The 25,557-nt window shown below is 44.2% G+C and overlaps 1 protein-coding gene and 1 long non-coding RNA gene across 2 annotated transcripts in view; both read left to right on the plus strand.

Annotated features, from left to right (window-relative positions):
* Positions 1 to 24,776, plus strand: part of ammecr1 (AMMECR nuclear protein 1) — a 31,337-nt gene extending 6,561 nt beyond the window's left edge. Inside the window, exons 2-7 of the mRNA XM_083564407.1 lie at positions 3,386 to 3,496; positions 11,303 to 11,417; positions 12,140 to 12,230; positions 12,744 to 12,840; positions 19,533 to 21,379; positions 21,412 to 24,776. Coding sequence (XP_083420533.1) covers positions 3,386 to 3,496; positions 11,303 to 11,417; positions 12,140 to 12,230; positions 12,744 to 12,840; positions 19,533 to 19,647 — 529 coding nt within the window. The 3' untranslated portion in view covers positions 19,648 to 21,379; positions 21,412 to 24,776. The remainder of the gene's footprint in view (positions 1 to 3,385; positions 3,497 to 11,302; positions 11,418 to 12,139; positions 12,231 to 12,743; positions 12,841 to 19,532; positions 21,380 to 21,411) is intronic.
* LOC310738961 lies at positions 9,233 to 10,774 on the plus strand. The gene is made up of 2 exons (XR_014537194.1): positions 9,233 to 9,348; positions 9,431 to 10,774. It is a non-coding gene; the product is annotated as an uncharacterized lncRNA (long non-coding RNA).
* Positions 24,777 to 25,557: the final 781 nt, after the last annotated feature.

Genomic DNA, 25,557 nt, shown 5'->3' on the forward strand with positions numbered 1-25,557 from the left:
GTTATCAAAGCAATTCATGTTTATTTGTGTTGCGCTTTAAACAATGAACATCGTCTCAGAGCAGCTTTACACAGATAATGTGGAGATAAAAATTATGTTCTTTATAAGTGTAAGTTTGTCTCTGATGAACGAGTCGGTGGAGACTGTGGTGAAGGAAAAACTCCCTGAGATGCAGAAGGAAGAAACCTTGAGAGGAACCAGACTCAAGAGGGAACTTCATCCTCATCTGGGTGCCACCGAATGTCCATTTATTACAGATAAATGATGTTGTGGTGCAGTGATGGAGATCAGAGCAAACTGTAGTCCTGAGTCAGTGTAGCAGACTGTTGATATTAACTACAGTCCAATCCATCCTCAAAGCTCCTGTTCTTACTCCAGAATTTCATAGAACCACCCAAGGCGTTGATGAGAAACATCTCCAGCTGCACAGAGTCGCCTCCAGTCAAAGAGAACATCATCCAGAGGCAGACCAGGACGAATTGAGTGGATACGAGGAGTGGAGCAGGAACAGTGGTCACTGATACTTGGTACAGACATGAGGATCTCTGGGATAAGAGACGACCCACCACACCACCATCAAGAAACCTGATGATCCCTCCAGATCTGCTCCTTTACCACAGAAACATCTACAGATTAAAGACTCCACTAAATAAATGTATTTAGCCTTGACTTCAACACTGAGACTGTGTCTGAGTCCTGAAGGTTGTTCCATATCTGTGGGATTTATCAGAGAAACATCTGCCCCCTGCAGTAGTTCTTTATTTCAGCTCTAGCATAAAGTTAGCATGAAGGGCGGGTGTTGTGTGAAAGCGATGCACCAGTTGCCAAGTCTTTAACCATCTCTATTTTATATCATCTAAGCGATGATGTCATTCCTCATCTGCCAATCCCTGATCCTGGTTTGAAAGCTAAATGAGAGAGTGGGAAAAAAATCTGAAACCCAAATTCACCAGGATGATTCCCAGAAGTGATTCATAGAGACATGTCAATAAACAGGGTTTTTATTTTTCCCTGGACGTTGTGTGTCATCTCTCGGATTTTAAGATGAGAGATGAGCGTGATCGTGCCTGTTAATCTCTTGATCCATGTGATGTGTTCCTCTGTTCCGGGATTTAGGGGTCAAAGCAAAAGCCTGATGAAATTCCGAGTGCTCTGAGTCAGCGTCGGTCACTGCACAGCTGCTGGAGTTTATCTCTAATCATCTCAGTACAAAACCAGTAAATCTGGATCATTATGTGCTTCTAGAGGCCACTCTCTGATAGTTTTTCCGGCTTCCGGTCCACAATCAGTTTAGATTTTTGCAGATAGCGGATAGTTCCAGTGATCAACTATCGGCACTGATTAATCGACTGACCTCTAATCACTGCATAATTTCCCGTCATGTTCATCAATACATCTGGGTACAACTGCCATCCTCCGTATTAAGCATTACTTAGAGTGGGCGGGGCTAAGTGTATCGCGACCCTATTGGCTGTGCAATAAACGAAATCAGACTGCCTCCAGTTTGTGTTATTAATCATTTCTTGCGCTCGGTCTGTTCCTCATCCCGGTGTAAAGATCGCAGGATACTCAGACGTCTGTCGGCTAGACGAAATTTGTGTTAAATTCCTTTGAAATTCACGCTGTAACATTACACCTTTTCTTGTATTTTGCGCCGCCAGTGTTTGATTTATATATGTATAAAGGACAGGACGAGAGTGAAGACAGAAGCTACTAACACGTGCTTGCTTTCGGTCCGATCTGCTCAGATCAGACATCCGAATGGAGCGCTGTTGTTTTCTGATCTTTAAAAGAGCATAGATGTGTTTTTTTTTTTTTTTTTTTTTTTTTTTAAATCTCTACATGACTAATCTCCTCGAGTGAACCTGAGACACGCTTCATTAGGAACATCAAGTTGTCGAGGATGTCCGATCTCAACACTACCATTACTAATCTGTGTGTGAATATTTAAACTGTTGACGTATACAGTAAAACACTAAATGATCTAATCAATATAAAAACTTCAAATGATTGACAGTTGCATAATTTTCTTTGTTTAATTGTAGTTGTTTAATTAACTGATGATTAACACCCCCCCCCCCCCACCTTCATCTCACCTGCCTTTAAATATATCAGCCAGCTCTTTATTAGTGGTGTCATTTTATGAAGATTTTCTAAATTAAATTGAAAAAGAGCAAAGGAACACGTCTAAACCTCCTACAAATAATGTTACTGGTGGTGATGAGAATCTGCTTTGAGCCTTTAAACCCTTTTTGGGATCATCTCTAACTAGTAAGCAGCTCCTGACCACACTAGTGGGTATGAACCCCTTTACTCTCTTCACACCTGCAATAGTGAAAATGTGACTTTAAAGTCAGAAGAGAAAGTCTTTTGGTCTGTTTAGGTATTGTGTGTGTGTGTGTGTGTGTGTGTGTGTGTGTGTGTGTGTGTGTGTGTGTGTGTGTGTGTGTGTGTCTCCTTGGTAAGGACACACTGTTCTCCTCAGTCAGGCCTGTCCCTGCTACTGAAACAGATTTCTGCTCCGTTTGATCATTCATGCTTAAAACTCATGTAGTCAGCTGTATCCACATCTCCGTAACACGCCGGGGGACCGAACGCCACTCGCGCTTTTTTATTTATTTATTTTTTTATATTTATATAGTTTTTTTGTAATGCCGAATCATCAGTAATAAAAACGTACTCAAATCATTTCTAACCTGCCAGAGCAGCTCTTTCACACGGGTCTTTTATTTTCTATTTATGTCAGTGTTTGTTCTGATGAGTCATCATTTCTATTGCAACAGCCCATTTACACACACACACACACCTAATTTTTTAAAGACACATGAAATTTTTTATAAAAGTGTGCTATTAATGTGATATATATATATATATATAAATTTTTTTTTCTTTTTCCCTGTTCAGAGATTTAATGTTTGGGGAAGGAGTCTCCAGTTTTAGTGCTCTATGGAAAGAGGGGGGGGGGGTAAAGAGAGAGGGGTAAAGGGGATATAGGGAAGGGGTAAAGAGGATAGAGGGAGGGAGGGGTAAAGGGGATATAGAGAAGGGGTAAAGAGGATAGAGGGAGGGAGGGAGGGGTAAAGGGGATAGAGGGAGGGGGTAAAGAGGATAGAGGGAGGGAGGGGTAAAGGGGATATAGGGAGGGGGTAAAGAGGATAGAGGGAGGGGTAAAGGGGATATAGGGAGGGGGTAAAGAGGATAGAGGGAGGGAGGGGTAAAGGGGATATAGGGAGGGGTAAAGAGGGAGGGAGGGAGATGGTGGGGGATGTGGGAGGGGGGAGAGACTGATGCTGATGCTGTGTTTACACTGTGTGTGTGTGTGTGTGTGTGTGTGTGTGTGTGTGTGTTATGGGTTAATTGTTTTTCTCGCTGTTCTCCTCCATAGCCCACTGTTTGTCACTTGGAAAATCGGCCGGGACAAGCGGTTGAGAGGTTGTATAGGTACATTTTCTGCCATGAACCTGCACTCAGGACTCAGGGAGTACACCCTTACCAGGTACACACTTCCTTTTATTATTATTATTATTATTTTTATTATTATTATTATTATTATTATTTAACTGAGGTGTGTTTTTATTTCTCTTACACTGCACACACACATTTACACAGCATTCAAAATGTTACTTATTACTGAACACAGGCATGCACATCTGTATTCACACAGCCGTATCTCCTCTGTAGAGATGTTAGTGTTTTGAGATTTATATGACGTCTGGACTGTGTTTCTCTTTGTGCTGGTCTGAAGGTTCACACTGCAGCAGGCTTTAATCTTCACACGGCTCTGAGGAGAATCAAACGTTCACACTGTCCGCTCTGACCACCGAACACGACCTGTGTGTGCAGACGATTATGATGTTTCCTCCTCGCTCTGACACCCACACAATTTTTTTATATCATTCCAGATGTGTGATGTACCTGATGTTTCTAAACTCTGCGTCTCCACCAGTGAATTCTGTTTCTTTTTCTCTGTCACCTCTGCACCAGGGCTGCAACCAGCGATTATTTAGATAATTTATTAATCGGATGATGATGAACAAACATTGAAAACAAGCATTTGAACGTAGTAAAGTCGCAGTAAGTCGCGTTTGAAAACAGATCCGTTACTGTTGTAGACGAATGATATAAAAGAAACGCAGCAAGTAAACAAACTTAATTTAATAAAAGGAAAAAACATTTGCTGAAAACACACGTGAGTATAAACGTGATCGTTTACTGCTGCTGATTTTAGATTGTGTTTGTTCACAGCGGTTTAATTGAATCATCACCATGTCGCGAGCGAACTGATCACGTGACCTGACGCTCGCGAGTCACGGCAGAACAGATCCAGTGCGACTTTACTGACGTTACACACAGTTTACACAATAACACTTCATTAAACTGCAACATTTACACGTGATGAGGATTATAGAGTTTTTACTCATCATGCTGATGTTCCACCTTCATCCCTCACACCAGTGTGTTTTCTTTTCACGTGCGTCATTGTGGTACTTCCACACATACTCTCCGCCATTTCACAAGCGGGTGTGTGTTCTCAGCCCAGCTAATCAATAACGCCATTCGTTTGACAAATCATTTTATTATCAATAATAATCGATTAGTTGTTGCAGCCCTAGTTCACTCCCCCTCTACCTCCTTCTCCCCCCCCTTCCTTTCTTTTTTTTTTTTTTTTTTTTTACTACTTTTCTTCTACTTATCATCCTTCCTTCCTCTTTTCCTTTCTTCCAGCCTCCTTTTTTTGTCTACTTTTCTTATTATTCTTTCTACTCTTTTCTTTCAGCATATAAAATGTTTTTAATGTTCAGATTCGCTTGATGAAGTTGTTTCTTGATGATTTTTTTATTTTATTTTTTTATAGTTCAACACGTTTTTGAGCGAATTTAGAATCAGGAAAGAGTGCTGAGAATTCTCTCTCTCTCTCTCTCTCTCTCTCTCTCTCTCTCTCTCTCTCTCTCTCTCTCTCTCTCTCTCTCTCTCTCTCTCTCTCTCTCTCTCTCTCTCTCTCTCTCTCTCTCTCTCTCTCTCTCTCTCTCTCTCTCTCTCTCTCTCTCTCTCTCTCTCTCTCTCTCTCTCTCTCTCTCTCTCTCTCTCCTGCTCTGACCGTGACCCTGCTGCTGAACTGACCTGTGATTTAAAGTGGAGCTGTGTGTGTGTGTGTGAGAGAGATGTTTTGGTGCTGAGTGGTGTGTTTATGCAGGGAGTAATTCAGTAGTTCAGGTGAGGGTCTGCAGTGAGAGCAGGAGGAAATTCTGTAGATCTTCATCTCCTCTTAACGTTGATAAACCAGTCGACGTGCCTGGTGGTGTTACACCCCGATGTCCGAGGCACAGAAATGATCACCTCTGACATGACTGTTAAGTTCAGGAGAATCATATTGAGTCGTGCTTCAAATTTAGTTAAGTTTAAGTTTTCAACGTTTGAATGATCCAAGGTCACTGGTCTTCAAATCTGAAGCTGCTGATTATTTAAGGAAAGTATAAAGAGCTCAGTTGCGTGGCGGTGCTGTGACGCCTCGCTGTACATGGAAAACAACGAAGAATAAGGAAAAGGACATCAAATGCCGTGTTGCTAGGATACAGATTATATGCTAATAAACACAAAGTTTGAGAATGTGAATAAAGTATTGCACACTTGTGGTGAGGAGGGAGAGAAAAAGAGGATGAGAGGTGGAAGAAAAGGGGGAGGAGGAGAAAGGGGGTGAGGAAGAAAGGTGGGGGGAGGAGACAGGAAAGAGGGGAGGGGGAAGAAGGATGCAGAAGTGGGGAAGAGGAAGAGGGAGCTTTGGAGTAGGGGGGAGGGGAACAAAAGGGTGGGGGAGAGGGAAGAAGGATCAGTAAGATGGCTGGGGGAAAGAGGGAGGGATTGTGGGGAAGAGGGAGCAGGGAGGAATGGTGGGGGAAGGGAGGTTAGACGGTATGGGTGGCAGAAGGAGGAGGTCCTTGTTTCTTCTCCAGGCCGTGTGCTCAGGCTCCCCTGTGGGATTCATTTGCCATCTCACTCTGTACAAAGTGAAAATAAAAGTGGGTCACTGATGAGGATGAAGATGATAATGCATTCGGGAAACGTTTCTGATTTGAAATGTTGAAATGGTTTTATTTATTTTGCTGCAATCTGTAGCACTCGGACGACATCATGCCATCTCCCCTGGGTCCTACTGCCAGTCAGGTGACAGGAAAGTGCTCTAAATGATTAGAGGATTAGTGACACGCTCTTACGTGCATTTGAACGTGCTCTCACTCACACTCGCATTAGCACACTCTCTCAAACACACTCGCATGTTCTCACACACTCGGACGTCTGCTTAGACTGACAGCTGGATTTCATTGGCTATAAGTTGCTTACACAACCTTCCTATTTTGCTGGATGTGTTGCTGGAGTGATTCCATTACAGGACACAACGAACCCACTGGAATCTTTCGCTTTTAATTTGTACTTTTTCATTATTTTTTCTGGATCTGTGCTTCTCATTCCTACATACGACTCCAAAACAGTTTTTGGTCTCTGTCTTGTTTTCACTTCAGCTCGTTCTCCTGTCCAGGATTTACCCAGTGCAAGGTTCAGCCAGCTATTACAAAATCCTTGTAAAAATTCTCTAAATGTTTTTCCCCAACTCTGATACAGTTGTGATTTTATTCTCATGAAAATTTTTATTTAGTTTAGTTTTAAAATAAAAAGGAGTGTCCAGGAATCAGATCATATCTGATGAATCCTCCAGCCTTGTTTGGATGGGATTAGTTTTCCCTATATGTAGATTAAAGATGTATTTGTGAAAGTTTCGTCCAAATCTAAAAAATCTTTACTGTGTGTTTATAATGTTTGCTCATCTCTACTAATAATGATGTTAGAGTTCACGACTGGTGCCTTTTTTTTTTTTTGTTCCGTTTACTATACAAAACTGAACTTCCAGCCAATCACAATCCAGCATTCACACCTGACCTTCCAGCCAATCACAATCCAGCATTCACACCTGACCTACCAGCCAATCACAATCCAGCATTCACACCTGACCTTCCAGCCAATCACAATCCAGCATTCACACCTGACCTTCCAGCCAATCACAATCCAGCATTCACACCTGACCTTCCAGCCAATCACAATCCAGCACTGACTGGGGGTGTAGGTGTAAAGTAAAGCTGAGTTTGGTGTGGGGGTGACTGAGTTCATATTTGAAAGTCAGAAACATTCACATTTTGGCATCCTTCAGCTTCTCCTCATCATCTCTGCCGGTGTTTTTTACGGCCGAGCCGCAGCGTGAGAGACGCCAAGAGCCGACCTCAAACTTTAATCAGCTTAATTACTTCTGAGGGAAAAGTGAAAAGAGAAGAGAAATACAGAGGGAGGAGATTATATAGTGAATATGGACCAGGTTTGGCCAGTGACACATTTGTTGATGTGGAAATGGTGGAAGTGCTGCAGTTCTGATGTAACGTGTTTCTGCTCGATGTTTTATTAACGAAGATCTTTTCTCAAATGTTCAATTCCTGATTTATTTAGGATGTGAAGGAAATCTTTAACTTTTTTTTTTAAATGTAAATTCGAAAAAGGGGCATCAAAGCTTTTGCATGCCAGTATGTGCAACATCTGTATACATGAGGAGCAGATTGTCCAGATTTATGATTCTCGAGGCAGAATTAATTCTGAACAGATCTGTAAAAACTCGTTCCATTTTCCCATTTCCTGTTCCAGTCAGCGTCAGAATTCCTGTAAATTGTCACAGATTTGGGCTTCAGCCAGGATGTGAACATTTTGTTCTGTTTGCGGTGTCAAAGGTTTACGAGAAGAAATCATATCCTTTTGGAATTTCTGGATCCGAACCTGGAAATTCCTTTGAACTCGGCTGTACAGGACGGAGATTTCTCTATAATGTTATGTCAGGGGTTTATATAGGTGATTGTGTATGTGTATAAATGCGTTCACACCATCAAAGCTCTTGTGTAGTGGAAGCTGTAACAGGAGCAGGTTCCTTGTTAGTTTCTGTCAGGATGAAGGATCAGACCTGTCCTGTAGCTCTCTAAAATTTGAGATTGAATATCAGAGTTCTGTACTTTTATTACGGTACTGTAGCAATCTGGTGATTATAAAGGCATAGGCACAAAGCTCCGCCTACTCCTGAACTTACAGCAGCTACATTTTTCATTATCGAAGATGGTCATGACTAAAGGTTGACCAATTATTCGGTTTTGTCGATTAATCTGCACCGATAGTTGATGGCAAAAATCCATACCCATACGTTCAGACGCGAATCACTTGCTGTCTGTGTTTACATGTGAGACCGCACGCTGCATGGAGAGTGCTATATTTATTATTTATCATTTATTAATTATATAGTAATATTTATTAATTAATATATTCATATTTATTTCAACCCAGCCATTAGGGTTGCACACGTCAGTGCACTCTTAGTGCCGGTCCCAAGCCCGGATAAATGGGGAGGGTTGCGTTAGGAAGGACATCCAGCGTAAAACATGTTCCAAATCAAACATGAGGATCACGAACCAGAATTTTATACCGGATCGGTCGAGGCCCTGGTTATTTTGAGCAGCTGATGAACAAGGAAAATGAGAGAGAGAGAGAAGGTTGGATGGTGTGGAGATAGTGAAGCAGGAAGTGGATATGATTAGTGAAGGAGGAAGTGGGAGCAGCGATTAAGAGTCGGTTGGACCAGATGACATACCGGTAGAAGCGTGGAGATGTTTAGGAGAGATGCAGTGGAGTTTTTAACCAGATTGTTTAACAGGATTCTGGAAGGTGAGAAGATGCCTGAGGAATGGAGATGGTGTGCTGGTACTGATCTTTAAGAATAAGGGAGATGTGCAGACCTGCTGTAACTACAGGGGAATTAAGTTGATAAGTCACACCATGAAGTTATGGGAAAAAGTAGTGGAAGCCAGGCTGAGAGAAGAGGTGACCATCTGTGAGCAGCAGTATGGATTCATGCCGAGGAAGAGCACCACAGACGCATTATTTGCTTTAAGAATGTTGATGGAGAAGTATAGAGAAGGTCAGAAGGAGCTGCATTGTGTGTTTGTGGATTTAGAGAAAGCGTACGACAGGGTGGAGAGAGAGTGGTTGTGGTATTGTATGAGGAAGTCTGGTGTGTCAGAAGTATGTGAGGGTGGTGCAGGACATGTATGAGGACAGTGTGACAGCGGTGAAGTGTGCAGTAGGAACGACAGACTGGTTCAAGGTGGAGGTTGGACTGCATCAAGGATAGACTTTGAGCCCTTTCCTGTTTGCAGTGGTGATGGACAGGTTGACGGACAAGGTCAGACAGGAGTCTCCATGGACTGTGATGTTTGCGGATGATATTGTGATTTGTGGTGAGAGTAGGGAGCAGGTGGAGAAGAGCCTGTAGAGGTGGAGGTACACACTGGAGAGAAGGGGAATGAAAGTCAGTCGGAGATGTGCAGAGGAGCAGCATGGAGTATTTCAGTAGGAGAACGCTGAGAATGGAGCCACCAGGAAGGAGGAAAAGAGAAAGACCAAGGAGGAGGTTTATGGATGTGGTGAAGGAAGACATGCAGGTAGTTGGTTTAAAAGAGGCAGATGTAGAGGACAGGGGGGTATGGAGACGACTGATCCGCTGTGACGCCCCCTAATGGGAGAAGCCGAAAGAAGAAAAAGAATTTTTATTTCAATTAGTAAATTTTAATGATTCAATAGTTTTTGTTTTTTTCATAATTAAGTTCAGTACTATTGTACATGGAGTTTTATATATTCAGTTGATGATCCAACCTTGCTCTCAGTTAAAATCCACTACTGGTCGACCTTTAGTTATGGCATCACTTACACGTTCCGCTTGTTATAACTAAAACAAAAATAAAACGACTGAAGATGATGTTTGTGTCTGTTTATCAGGCTGCGCTGGTTGTCTGTGTAAGTGGAGTCAACAGGTTGTTACGGTTTAAAAAGGTTGAGGTCCATGTAAACAATAAAAAAAAGGTTGGCGAGGAAATGATGACGTAAGTGTCGATACTGAAGGTTGCCATGTATTCTTTTGAACAGGAAGTCATGGTAAGGGTTTGAAGACTTTATCTGGTGGTGTTTTGGCATAATTCATACTTGCTATGGTTGAGCCTTTAGAAAATCCCAGACTTCATTTTCTTTTTTGCATCAACGCCACAGGATGTTTTTCAGGTCTGCACACCTTCCTTCCCTTCCTAGTCCTTGAGAATGTAACTTTTGTTCTTTCTTACCTTCAAGGAAAAATAAATCTGAGATGTTTTTATACAGTCTTTATACAGACTAAACTTTCATTTATTCTGCATGTGATCGGCGTATAGACGTGTAAGAACATAGAGTGGAGAATGTCGTTTGGAGTCTTGGCGGCAGCTGGATGTTGCATGATGTGGTTTATTATTTATTTATTCCTGATGGACATGTGAAGCAGCTATGCGTGAAATTATCTCGCGTTACAGTACAACCTTTTCAGCTGTAACAAGTCTGGATGCCGATGCTTGATCAGGAAATCTGCTGAGACGCCTTGATGGACTTTTACTTCAATGAGACAGAGAATTTTCTCTCTGTTTACATGCAAGCGCTTAGCAACAGATCGGTTTTACAACCTAACCACCTGGTTATTTTTTTTCATATGATAATTAGAGGTTGATAGTGGATTTTACTAATATATGGTCCGATTGTACGTGCCAATAACCAATTATTCAACCGCTAGTTTCTAAAATAGATACCGGATAAAAACGAAACACCATGTAAAATAGTACAGAATTTTATTATAAAAATACTGAATCATTAAAAGGTGCTAAATGAAATAAAAAAATATACTAATTAATAAAAAAAAATTAATTATAAATGATAAATAATAAATATTTAGTGCTCTTTGTGCAGCGCGCAAACTCGTGTGTAAAACAGTAATAAAAAAAAAATTTGTTATTCACCTCTAGAGGCCGCTCTCGCAAACACAGCAGACAAGAAGCCGGAAAAACTATCGGTATGGATTTTTGCCGATAGTTCCAGCGATTAACGTTCGGTGCCGATTAAACGATTGACCTCGAATCATGTGACCTTCAGATGAAGTCATGGCTTTGGAACTGTGGTGTCTTTTGATCTGTTCCAAACTAAATAATCCACACTGTATTTATATTCCTGTCTGAAGTGGTTTATTTCCCTGGTACTACAGCAGATTGCCGACGATTAGGTTCCACATTATTTTTTTTTATCTATTTATAGTTACATTTAATGTTAGATTAATTTCTGTCTTTCGCTTAAGATATAGCAGCTATAAACACTCTGTCCCTCACCAGCCTCTTTATTTGCTTCTCTCGCTCCCCCCCCCCCCCCCCCCCAGTGCCCTTAAAGACAGCCGCTTTCCCCCAATGACGAGGGAAGAGCTGCCCCGCCTCTTCTGCTCAGTGTCTCTGCTCACCAACTTTGAGGATGTTGGTGATTATCTAGACTGGGAGGTAAGTGTCTAACACCTGTGTGTGTGTGTGTGTGTGTGTGTGTGTGTGTGTGCTGTATCGAAGCGCTTATTCAGGTATAGTCAGCTAGCCTGGAAAGTGTAAAGGTGTGTTTGTAGTGGAACAAGAGGACCGTACTCTGGAACGAGAAGGTTCATTATCGGTTCTTTAAGGATGATGTGTATATTATAGGGTTTTTAAGCTTCTCCCTCTGTATGAGCTTCTCATTTTTCTTCACAAACTCTATCCTCTCCACAGCTCCTTCTTCTCCACAAAGATCTCCACAAAGTTCTCTCGGTGTGTGTGTGTGTGTGTGTAGAGACTCTCAGCCAAAATCTGTCTTTACTGCTAATCAGCTACTACTGTAGTGCAAGGCACACCTCCAGTGGGCGGAGCATAACTGGTACTAGAGATGCATCAACAGACCCACAACTACAATAACAAAACAAAAACAAAAATTTTCTCCACTGTTTTCAAAATGGCCGACCTGTTAGCGTTACCTGGTTTTTGTTTATTTATTTATTTATTTATTTGTGAAAGATGAAGATATAATAAATGATTATTTGGCTAAGTATCGAGCTGATCCGAGTGGTTTTTGCTCGTCTCTTTACACACTTTGTACACGCTTTGATACATTTCAGTGCCCAGATTCCGACTGTGTGTGTGGTCCTGAAAACCCGAGTTTTTATTAAACGCTTGCTTTATTCCCCTCTCCCTCACTGCAGGTGGGTGTTCACGGCATTAGGATAGAATTTTTCAGTGAAAAAGGATCAAAGCGCACCGCCACCTATCTGCCAGAGGTTGCAAAGGAGCAAGGTGAGAACCGAACCTCGCGTTACTCCCTTTATTTTACAGATACGTGTGACATTCTGAGCGAGTGTGAGGGATTTGGAAAGACGGTTTCAGTCATGCAGCTGATTATCAAAAGAAAAGTTGTATTATTTTTTAAATAGTTGTTTCAGATACAGGATAAAATGTTGACTATATAATTTTATCATACATTTAAATACTTTATAGTGTGTGTGTGTGTGTGTGTTGAGAGATTTTCTTATTGTATAATATTTAATATAAATATTTAATATAAATATTGAATATTCTTTTTAATAAAAAAAAAAAAAAAAACATACTTCAAATAAATCCCTGAAATTGGTTTTCATAAAATTCTGATGAAGAACAGCGTTCCAGTGAACTGAAGCTGAACCAGGTATCAGAGTGAGGAACCTGCTGAAGAATCATTTCGATCCGTTCCTGTGCACTGCTTGGTATTTAGCGTTGTAATGAAGGAGAAGGAGTTTTTATTCCATGTCTTGATTTCCCTTTGTCCTGTAGGATGGGACCACATTCAAACCATAGATTCCTTACTTCGAAAGGGAGGCTACAAAGCTCCCATCACAAACGACTTCAGGAAGACCATCAAACTGACCAGGTAGCAGCTTTCCTCATTATTCCAACACCTTCTGTTCTTTTCTTTTCTTTAGTGGCCCAAAATTACATATAGTCAAGTCCTGAAGCTCTTATCGTCTTTTCAATGATAGACAGCGTTAATCCAGAACCCTGGTGCTACACACACGACACGGAGCTACACACACACACACACACACACACAACACGGAGCTACACACACACACACAACACGGAGCTACACACACACACGACACGGAGCTACACACACACACACACACAACACGGAGCTACACACACACACAACACGGAGCTACACACACACACAACACGGAGCTACACACACACACAACACGGAGCTACACACACACACAACACGGAGCTACACACACACACAACACGGAGCTACACACACACACAACACGGAGCTACACACACACACACACAACACAGAGCTACACACACACACACACGACACGGAGCTACACACACACACACACACACACAACACGGAGCTACACACACACACGACACGGAGCTACACACACACACGACACGGAGCTACACACACACACACACACACAACACGGAGCTACACACACACACAACACGGAGCTACACACACACACAACACGGAGCTACACACACACACAACACGGAGCTACACACACACACACACAACACGGAGCTACACACACACACACACAACACGGAGCTACACACACACACACACAACACGGAGCTACACACACACACACAACACGGAGCTACACACACACACACAACACGGAGCTACACACACACACACAACACGGAGCTACACACACACACACAACACGGAGCTACACACACACACACAACACGGAGCTACACACACACACAACACGGAGCTACACACACACACAACACGGAGCTACACACACACACAACACGGAGCTACACACACACACACACAACACAGAGCTACACACACACACACACGACACGGAGCTACACACACACACACACACACACAACACGGAGCTACACACACACACGACACGGAGCTACACACACACACGACACGGAGCTACACACACACACACACACACAACACGGAGCTACACACACACACAACACGGAGCTACACACACACACAACACGGAGCTACACACACACACACACAACACGGAGCTACACACACACACACACAACACGGAGCTACACACACACACACACAACACGGAGCTACACACACACACACAACACGGAGCTACACACACACACACAACACGGAGCTACACACACACACACAACACGGAGCTACACACACACACACAACACGGAGCTACACACACACACACAACACGGAGCTACACACACACACACAACACGGAGCTACACACACACACACAACACGGAGCTACACACACACACAACACGGAGCTACACACACACACACGCGCAACACGGAGCGACACACACACACACGCGCAACACGGAGCGACACACACACACACGCGCAACACGGAGCGACACACACACACACGCGCAACACGGAGCGACACACACACACGCGCAACACGGAGCGACACACACACACACGCGCAACACGGCGCGACACACACACACACGCGCAACACGGCGCGACACACACACACACGCGCAACACGGAGCGACACACACACACACGCGCGCAACACGGAGCGACACACACACACGCGCGCAACACGGAGCGACACACACACACACGCGCGCAACACGGAGCGACACACACACACACGCGCGCAACACGGAGCGACACACACACACACGCGCGCAACACGGAGCGACACACACACACACGCGCGCAACACGGAGCGACACACACACACACGCGCGCAACACGGAGCGACACACACACACACGCGCGCAACACGGAGCGACACACACACACACGCGCGCAACACGGAGCGACACACACACACACACGCGCGCAACACGGAGCGACACACACACACACGCGCGCAACACGGAGCGACACACACACACACGCGCGCAACACGGAGCGACACACACACACACGCGCGCAACACGGAGCGACACACACACACACGCGCGCAACACGGAGCGACACACACACACACGCGCGCAACACGGAGCGACACACACACACACGCGCGCAACACGGAGCGACACACACACACACGCGCGCAACACGGAGCGACACACACACACACGCGCGCAACACGGAGCGACACACACACACACGCGCGCAACACGGAGCGACACACACACACACGCGCGCAACACGGAGCGACACACACACACACGCGCGCAACACGGAGCGACACACACACACGCGCGCAACACGGAGCGACACACACACACACACGCGCGCAACACGGAGCGACACACACACACACACGCGCGCAACACGGAGCGACACACACACACACGCGCGCAACACGGAGCGACACACACACACACGCGCGCAACACGGAGCGACACACACACACACGCGCGCAACACGGAGCGACACACACACACACGCGCGCAACACGGAGCGACACACACACACACGCGCGCAACACGGAGCGACACACACACACGCGCGCGCAACACGGAGCGACACACACACACGCGCGCAACACGGAGCGACACACACACACGCGCGCAACACGGAGCGACACACACACGCGCGCAACACGGAGCGACACACACACACGCGCGCAACACGGAGCGACACACACACACGCGCGCAACACGGAGCGACACACACACACGCGCGCAACACGGAGCGACACACACACACGCGCGCAACACGGAGCGACACACACACACGCGCGCAACACGGAGCGACACACACACGCGCGCAACACGGAGCGACACACACACGCGCGCAACACGGAGCGACACACACACGCGCGCAACACGGAGCGACACACACACACGCACGCAGACCGCGCAACACGGAGCGACACACACACACGCACGCAGACCGCGCAACACGGAGCGACACACACACACGCACGCAGACCGCGCAACACGGAGCGACACACACACACGCACGCAGACCGCGCAACACGGAGCGACACACACACACACACGCACGCAGACCGCGCAACACGGAGCGACACACACACACACACGCACGCAGACCGCGCAACACGGAGCGACACACACACACACACGCACGCAGACCGCGCAACACGGAGCGACACACACACACACACGCACGCAGACCGCGCAACACGGAGCGACACACACACACACACGCACGCAGACCGCGCAACACGGAGCGACACACACACACACACGCACGCAGACCGCGCAACACGGAGCGACACACACACACACACGCACGCAGACCGCGCAACACGGAGCGACACACACACACACACGCACGCAGACCGCGCAACACGGAGCGACACACACACACACACGCAGACCACGGAGCACGGCGCGACACACACACACACACACGCAGACCACGGAGCACGGCGCGACACACACACACACACACGCAGACCACGGAGCACGGCGCGACACACACACACACACGCAGACCACGGAGCACGGCGCTACACACACACACACACACACACAGAGCACGGCGCTACACACACAACATGGCACACCACGGAGCACGGCGCTACACACAGAGCACGCCGCTACACACACCACAACTGAAGAATTATGGACTAAAGTTATAGTCCTCGCTACATAAAGTGCAATCAGTGCAGACAAAAGAGTTGCAAAAAGACAACACAGGACAGCGTCAGACAGATACACAAAACACATAATAGCGCCAACCTGTAAACCTGTTTGTGTTGTACAGTACAATCTGCGCAAAAGAGAACAATTAACAAGACTGTACTCGAGCACTGAAGCAGCGCAGAACAGCATGTCAACAGTATAATATGATTAAATCTAATCTGGGTGGTGCTGAAGACATGGATGTGTATTAAGTGAAATAGGTAATGAGTGCGTGTTGAGATCAGGTGGTAACAATTCAATAACACACAGTTGAGTGTGAGTGTGTGTGTGTTGTATACAGTCCAGTTCTGTGTGTTGAGGAACCTGATGGCTTGAAGGAACAAACTGTTGCACAGTCTGGATGTGAGGCCCAAATGTTTTAAAACTTCCTAAAGGCAGCAGGATGAAGTGTGTGTGTGTGTGTGTGTGTGTGTGTGTGTGTGTGTGTGTGTGTGAGTGTGAGAGAGGGGTGTGTGTGGTCGTCCACAATGCTGTTGCTTTGTGGATGCAGCGTGTGGTGTAAAAGTCCGTGATAGAGGGGAGAGAGACTCTGATGATCTTCTCAGGTGTCCTCACTATCCTCTGTAGGGTCTTGTGATCCGAGACCCAAACCAGGCAGTGATGCAGCTGCTCAGGATGCTCTAGATGGTCCCTCTGTAGAACATGGTTAGGATAGGGGGGTGTTTGGCTTTCCTCAGCCTTTTAAGTAATCAGAGGCACTGCTGGGCTTTCTCAGTGATAGAGCTGGTGTTGAGTGACCAGCTGAAGTTCTCCGCCAGATTTACACTAAGGAATTTGGTGCTCTTGATCTCCACGGAGGATCCGTCGATGATCAGTGGAGAATAGCCACTTTGTGCTCTCCTGAACTCAACAACTATCTCGTTGGTTTTGTCAACGTTCAGAGACAGGTTGTTGCTCTACACCAGGCTGTTAACTGTTTCACCTCCTCTCTGTATGCTGACTTGTCGTTCTTGCTGATGAGACCCACCATGGTCGTGTCATCGACAAACTTGATTTGATTTGAGCTGTGCATTGCTACACAGCCATGAGTCAGCAGAGTGAACAGCAGTGGACCGAGCACACAGCCCTGAGGGGCCCCAGTGCTCAGTGTGGTGGTACTGAAGATGCTGTTCCTGATCCGGACTGACTGAGGTATTCCAGTCAGGAAGTCTAAGAATGTCTGTGGAAGAATAGGTCTTGATGTGCCCCTGTGCCCCATGATGAGCCTGTTCTGCACATTCCATGAGCACTCTGCCAGGAATGTTGTCTGGTCCAGCATGGGTTAACTTTGCATAGAGTTTTCCTCACTTCAGCCGTGGTTAGAGAGAGCAACCATGTTGTTCTGCTCCTCAAACCGAGCGTGGAATTTGTTCAGTGCATCTTGGAGGATGGAATCACGGTCACAAGCAGGTGAAGTTGTCTTGTCGTTCATTAACGCCTGGATGCCCTGCCACATGCGCCCAGTGTCTCCGCTGTCCTGGAAGTGGTGGTGGATTCTCTTGGCATGTTCGAGCTTCGCCTCTTTGATATCATGGCACAGTTGGCCAGTGCTGTTCTGAAGGCGGAGACTTTAGCAGCGCACGCACTTTTGCAGTCATCCACGGCTTCTGGTTGGAGCGTGTCGTGATGGTCTTGGAGATGGTCACGTCATGAACGCACTTGCTGATGTAGCTGGTCACTGATGATTTAAACTACTTCAAGTTGATTGAATCGCTGTTGGTTGCAACCTCTTTAAACATGTCCCAGTCAGTGCACTTAAAACAGTCCTGAAGAGCAAAGGCGGCTCCTGCTGGCCAGGTTTTCACCTGTTTCAGAACCGGTTTAGAGCCTCTGATGAGGAGCCTGTATGCTGGAATTAAGGAGTCGGAGTAGGATGTAGTCTAATTTATTTTATAGCCGGCCGGTTATGGTTAGCCTTTAGCCTAGCACCGACACCCACCTGCTTGCTTCTGCTTCCTCGAAAACCCCTTCCGACATCCCCTCTCTCAACCACCAGCATCAGGCGACACTAAGGACTGGGGGCCTGGTCTTTGAAGCTGAGGTTAAGGTTGATAAAGTATATCATCATGCAGATTTGTTGTAGCTTGATTTCTGTACCATAACAGCGTCTGGCTGTTGTATACATAAACACAGCTGACTTTGGTTTCCATGTACTTTAAAAAGTTGGGCTAAAGATCTGAAATGCACTATTTTTATTTATTTATTTTTTTTACCCGGATAGGCCGATGCGTGTTACTGCCACGCGCCCATTTTGGATCATATAGCTATATTTGATGGTGTTGTGATGAATGCACTGTACGTCGCTTTCAGTCAGTAGTTAAATCGACAGCTTACTGCAGGGTCAATGGTTCCACCATGTCACATTACGTTTTGCCAGCATGAAGTGGACGTACCCGATGCTGATCTCTTGATAATTAATTGAGCGGTACCTGGGACCCCCAGCACCATGTGATCGAAACATATAATGCTAAAAGTATTGGGACACCTGACTTTTCCAGCCATGTGTAATTCTTCGATTGGAAGCACACCATTGTATGGGCGGTCTTGGAACGCAGCAGTGTTACATTTTTCCTTCCAGCATGACAATGCTCACATGCACAAAGCCAGCTCCATGGGTTGGAGTGGAAGATCTTCAGCTATAGAGCTCCAGTCCTTTTAAACATGAATGAATGTGAAAACTGACTGCACCCCAGGCCTCCTCACCTCACCAACATCAGTACCTGACATTACTAACACAGTTGAAGCTGAAGGAATCTATACAAAATCTAGTGGAACATCTTCCCAGAAGAGTGGCGCTTAGTATAACAGCATATGGAGGCTAAATGTGGAATGAGATGTTTAAAGAAAGCGCAAAAATGTTCTAGTCAGGTGTCCACATAATTTTGACCAAATAGTGTGTGTACAAGAACAGCAAATGTAAACATCCAGCCGTGATGTTTTATCATCTCAGCTTCTTCTCAGCTTCCCGAGTGCTCACGTTTTGTTCCGCATTCTTTTCAGGTACCGTAGCGAAAAGATGACTATGAGCTACGCGGATTACATCGCTCACCGCCAGCATCACCACTACCAGAACGGCATCGGGCACCCCCTCCCCCCGTACAACCATTATTCCTGACAGCGAGCCGCATGACCAGTCACTGGACCTCTCCGCGGACCTGTTCCCGGGAGAGCCCACCCCCTCGTGGTCTAGCTATCTCTACTACTGTACCATTTTATGATGATAGTTTCCGTTGCCATGCCAACACACCGATGTAGATGATGGCATGGCAGCGGGTGGCAAAGAAGCATCACGATAACGACGTGGAAAAAAATCTAAACAATTCGTATATTTTTTCCTTTTTATCCTTTCTATTAATTTTTTTGCAGCATATATATTATCAAAATATACACAAATATAACGTATAACCCCTTTTTTTTCCTATTTTTTAAAAAGCAAATAAACAAGTACTGCGTTTTTCTTTTATTTTTTAATAAAAAAAATTTTTTCCAACGAATCCTAATCAGGTTTTTTGAGTCTGTGGATGGAAATAAGTCATATTAATGAGGGGCTCGTCTCCCAGAGAGGAGACGTGTTCACGTGCGCTAAGCGTTAGTTCCGGCGAACGCTACACGACTTCGATCCCGTTACGATTTCAGCCATCACGCCAAAAATGTTCGTATAAATACGATTCAATGTTCAAAGTTTTCCGCTTCGTCACATCTACAAAAGTCACAAACTGGATGTAAGTTTACACTTGGTGTGCGAGTGAGTTTTCTAACTCACGTAACAACGCTGACGCTGATTTGTTCGCGTTTTGTTAAAAACTCAAATGAGAGATCAGTGAAGACACACTTTCTGTTCGCTTTTTTCCATTTGATGGAGATTAAGAAGTGGGCGTGGCTAAACCTAAACGTGACTTTGACGTGCTTGTTTTTAAACTCGATGTACCACAGAAGTTTTCATAAAAACGTAACTGGTATAAAAGGGAATTCGTAACGGGTGTGAAAGCTGTGTACTGTTCCCCAGGGTGGTTTTCATTGTATACTTTTATTATTTATCTGTTTTTATGTCCGTCATGTAGTTATCAAACGACGTGTTTGTTTTTTTTTCCCCTTTGTGCAATTTTTATTTTTTTGTGTTTTTTTTTTTTTTATTTAAATCGAAATATTATCCGTAAGCTTGGACATAAAATAATTAAAATTTTTCCGAAGCTTTCGACTTTGTTTCCCCTGTATGACGTCAGATCGCAGATGTTCGAAACTAAAACTCGTCAGTATTTAGCCGCGAGGTCGCTCGGACCTCTTTTCGGTGACGTCACGCCGGCGGCTCTGATGAACTGCTTCCTGTTTTCGTCATTGTTTCATTTTTCCCTCCTTTGGTACAATTTGCCGGATCACGCCGTCGTCGTTCTGAAGGGTGCTTCATAAAAAAAATTACAAATAAATAAAAAACAAATAAACAACAAAACAACTGCAAACCCCCCCCCCCCCCCCCCCCCCCCCCGTTCCTGTTCATGACGTCACTTCAGGGGGGTTTTGGTGTAGCAGGTGCTCAAACTTTTACAAACTGCAGAACTTTACAGTCTCGTTTTCTCAGTGAGGGACCAGCCAGGAGATCATCAGGAGGAACATGATGATGACGAAGGACTCTCGAAATATTTGCTAGCTAGAATTACAGGATTTAATTCCCTTCCTCTAAAAACGCTTTTTTATTATCACTCAAATCTACGTGAGACTTTCGCTCAGACGACAGGAGTGTGAGCGCAACGTGAACTAAAAGCCATACTCTTCTTAGAGGCATTGTGTAGCGGTCGGGGCGTGTTGTGGGGTTTTTGTGTGTTTGGAGAATTGGTTTACGGAAGATTTCCGTTTTTTTTATTTATGTAATTTTTTGGGGGAGGGGGGAGGGAAGGAGGGCAAGTCATCCCAGGTGATTGTAGACTGGAAACCTCTTCGCAAGACGTTACCTCACACACACTGAGACGTTCACGCAAACATCACAAAATGACTCCGACGCAACGCCTCAAAGCATCGTGCTTGGCACAAGCAATGTTTACATTCACGTCCGAACGCGACACAAAACCCATCCCGACACATCGGTCGTCCGCGAAGGTCACGTGGAGCACAGGTGGCCAGACTCACCTGAGACCTGAGACTCACGTGGAGCACAGGTGGCCAGACCCGATCTCATAGTCATCGTCTTTCTCCTGGTTTGTTTGCGGTCGGGGATCTCTCTCGTTTCCTTTTTCCGTTACTTCTTCAAAGAGAAAATGTGCTGTTTTTTTTTTTCTCCATAGTTTAATAAATTCGTGTGATGGTGACGCGAAAAACCGCATTTTGTTAAAACCCGATATAAAACCGTGCGATGTTCGTGTTTAAACGCAGAAACACACCGCAAGAGGGCGAACTCTTTCTCTCGTTTCTTTCATATGCAAAAATAAATAAATAGCATAAAGCGGTAAGGGCTTTTGATGTTCCATCCACAGTCATCTCGAGCTCCATGAAAAGTCTAAATCACAAACCTTTTTGTTTTTGGAATAAACGGATCGGTGAGGAGCATGAGGGGAGCATCCTGATCGTTCAGTCTGCTTTATTTCGCCACGGTGATGGGTTTCATCGGGTCATCATCGTGTCCAGCATCTTGTGTCCGGGTTTAATTTTCCGATCACTTTAAAACGCCTCACGAGCGCTGAACGATCAGAACACCGATCCGTGATCTTCTCGAGTACAGCACAAACTGCACTCAATTCTTTTTCTTTTTTTGCTGCAAAATAAATTAAAGATTTTTTTTTTTGCGTAAACAAATTCGCAATACATGTGTTACCTGTGTGGTGTTCGAGAGAGAGAGAGAGACTATAAAATGGTGCTACTGGACCTTATATTTTTTGTTCCTGGGGGGGTTCAAGGTCACATTTGAGACGTGACTGGTCATGCGGACTCATCAGTCATATCAGACTTCATCTTATCCTTGATATATGCAGATCTGTTTTTACAGGTGTGTTGTTTTTGTTTTGTTTTTTTTGTTGTTTTATTTTCCGAGTAACAAACGGAAATTTCCTGCAGGTTTGAAAGGACAAGGAGTCACGTGTCTAATCCCACATCCTTCCCTCATGGCCTCGGGGGGGAAAAACACACTCATTCACTTTACGTCACGTCGATCGTATAGTAGACATCCGCAGCAGCAGAGATCACACACGTGCACATTTGCATCTACACGTGCGCACACAACTAGATACACGCATACGCACACACACACACACGCGCGCGCACACGTGATTATTTCGAAAAGTCTGTTATATGAAGTTTTTACTGACTGAACTTTCGCTCAACAACAACAGGAAAAAAAACTTTCACGTGAGCTTCGCGTCAAACATCACAAAGATCCGTCCCAAGATGGGAAGAATGTCGGGGAGGGGAGGGGAGGGGAGGGGGCACACACACCGTTAAAACGCCGTTTCCGTGTGTTATTTCTGTCGACCGAAACGATCAGAAGATGAGATTTAAGTCGCCCGATTCAAATCCTCTGAAATCCGATCTGAGTGTCTGTCACGTCGCTCCGACGTGGAGTCTGAGATCTGATGGTCCTGAGAGAGGAAATAAAACAAACAAACGTTGAATCGAGTCGCACGAGGTTTAATCTCCACTGAGCGTTTTCCGGTTTCCTCCTCTTTATCGTCCTTCTGTTTTTCTTCCTTCTCCTAACTCACGTGTTAAGGCTCACGTTCACTTTTGTGTGTTCGATCGAACCAAAGATGCCTCCAGCCATGTCCTAATGCTGCTCTCAGACCTGCCTTCATGTCCTTTCAACAACTACACAAACTTCCTGCAAGAAAAAAAAAATCCTTTTTAACAAAAATTTTTGTGTTAGAATTTTATTTGATATAATTTTGTTGTAACATTTCGTTTTTTTATTTGTTCCCCTGCAACCCGAGTCGGCGTGAGCGCGCACGTGCGCGTGTCCGTCACCGCAACTTCTGGTTGCATAGTTTGTGTTTTCGTTTCATTTTTATTAGTAATTGTTTTGTTCATTTTTTATTTTTATTTTTTATTTTATTTTTGTTGTTGTAATGAACCCCATAGCGTGCCTCTTTAGATTCATGGGTTTCTCTTAATGTGTTTTATTTTCCTAAAGACCAGCAGTTATATTATCTATCTATCTATCTATATATATTTTATATTTATATTTATATATATATATATATATATATATATATATATATATATATATATATATATATATATATATATATATATATATACACACAAAAGATTGTGTTAAACCTTATTTTTTAAATGCCATTAAACAAAAAAAAAGCCTCTTTTCTTTACTCTGGACCCAGTAGCAGCACTGGTATACAATCGCACTGACGACGAAAATATATATATAAAAAAGCGTATAAATAATAATAATAATAATAAATGACATGAAATACAAAAAAAATACAATAAACGTTTTCTACGAAAAATAAAAGCTTCAACTGTGTAGAAAAAAAGACAACAGTTAAAAACAAACTTCTTTTGTACACGAATGAAAAAAAGTTGATTCTTTAAAATAAAAGAAAAAAATATTTTGGATCTAGTTTCTAAATTATTTTAGTGGTTTTCTATGTTCTGGATTTGTTTTTTTTGGACGTGCGGCTCGCTGACCGCCGGTGTATGCGCGAGCTCCGGGTTACCTGGTGTAGCCCCACACACACACACACACACACACACACACACACACACACACACACACACACACACACACACACACACACACACACACACACACACACACACACACACACACACACACACACACACACACACACCTTTATCCTTTTCTCTTTTTTTCTTTTTTTATTCCTAATCGGTTTGGTTTTTTTCTCTCTGCTTTAATAACTTGAACTTGTTAATGATGATGATGATGATTCTTAAAAAAAAAAATCAAAAGAAAGAGAAAGCTCCTCCCCTGTAGTATTTAGAACCTTCTCTTCCTCCCTTTCCTCTTCTTCCTCACCCGAATTTGCTCTTATTGTGTGCAGAAACTTGAAACGGGCATTTATTACAGATTGATGAAATGACTCGAAGTAAATCTATAAATATCTATTAAAGAAAAAAACAAAAAAAAAACAAAAAAAAAAAAAGTTGTGCGTTTTGGGGGGGAACTCGTATATGGTGGATTATCAGTGGGTGTGTGAGCTGTGGCGATGATGTAGTTTTAAACCTTGTTATTACCTTTTAAATCATTTATCCAATAAAAAATATTCTCAAAGAAAAAAAACATTCAGGGTTGTCGGGTTTCCTTCTTTTCTGTTTTTTTGGGTTTTGTTTTTTGTTTTTTTGCATGTAATGTAATAAAAACCTGTTCTTTTTCAGGATCTGCAGAGAAAGAAAGAATATTATTTGGAAATAAAACGTTATTTTGCATTAAAATCTTTATAATAGATATAATTATTTTATGAATTAACTGTGATCCTTAGTTATTATGGTTATTCTATAATGAAAGTCCGAGTTAAATGCATCAGACATCACACACAATTGAATTAGATTTGTATCAGAAGTCGGAAATGGGAAGCCATACAAATATTGAATTTGTAAAGTGTGTAAGTCTCTGAAAGCACATGCTTTGTTATCTACAGTTACTACAAGCTAGCTGGCTGCCATGTTGAAATGACGTCATGGACAAAACTCTGAGACTCGGAGTGGAGATCCACTTCCTGACTTCTCATGTAGGAATTCCATTTTCCCTCTAAACATACACATGTCCTCGGTTTGTATATGTTTTTTCCACAGCTGCTGTTTTCATTACCCACATGGATGAAGAGAGTGATGCAGCAGCACTTTAGATTCTCCTTCTGTTTTCTCTTCCTCACCTTCTCACCTGTACACTCATCATCCACAGCTTTTTCTATCGCAACATTCACTCCATCACGCTCACATTTCAAACACAACACACACACACACACACACACACACACACACACCATACATGACATGTATGAGGACAGTGTGACAGCAGTGAAGTGTGCAGTAGGAACGACAGACTGGTTCAAGGTGGAGGTGA

Source organism: Silurus aristotelis (genome assembly GCF_946808225.1).
Source record: "Silurus aristotelis genome assembly, chromosome: 16".
Lineage (NCBI taxonomy): Eukaryota > Metazoa > Chordata > Actinopteri > Siluriformes > Siluridae > Silurus > Silurus aristotelis.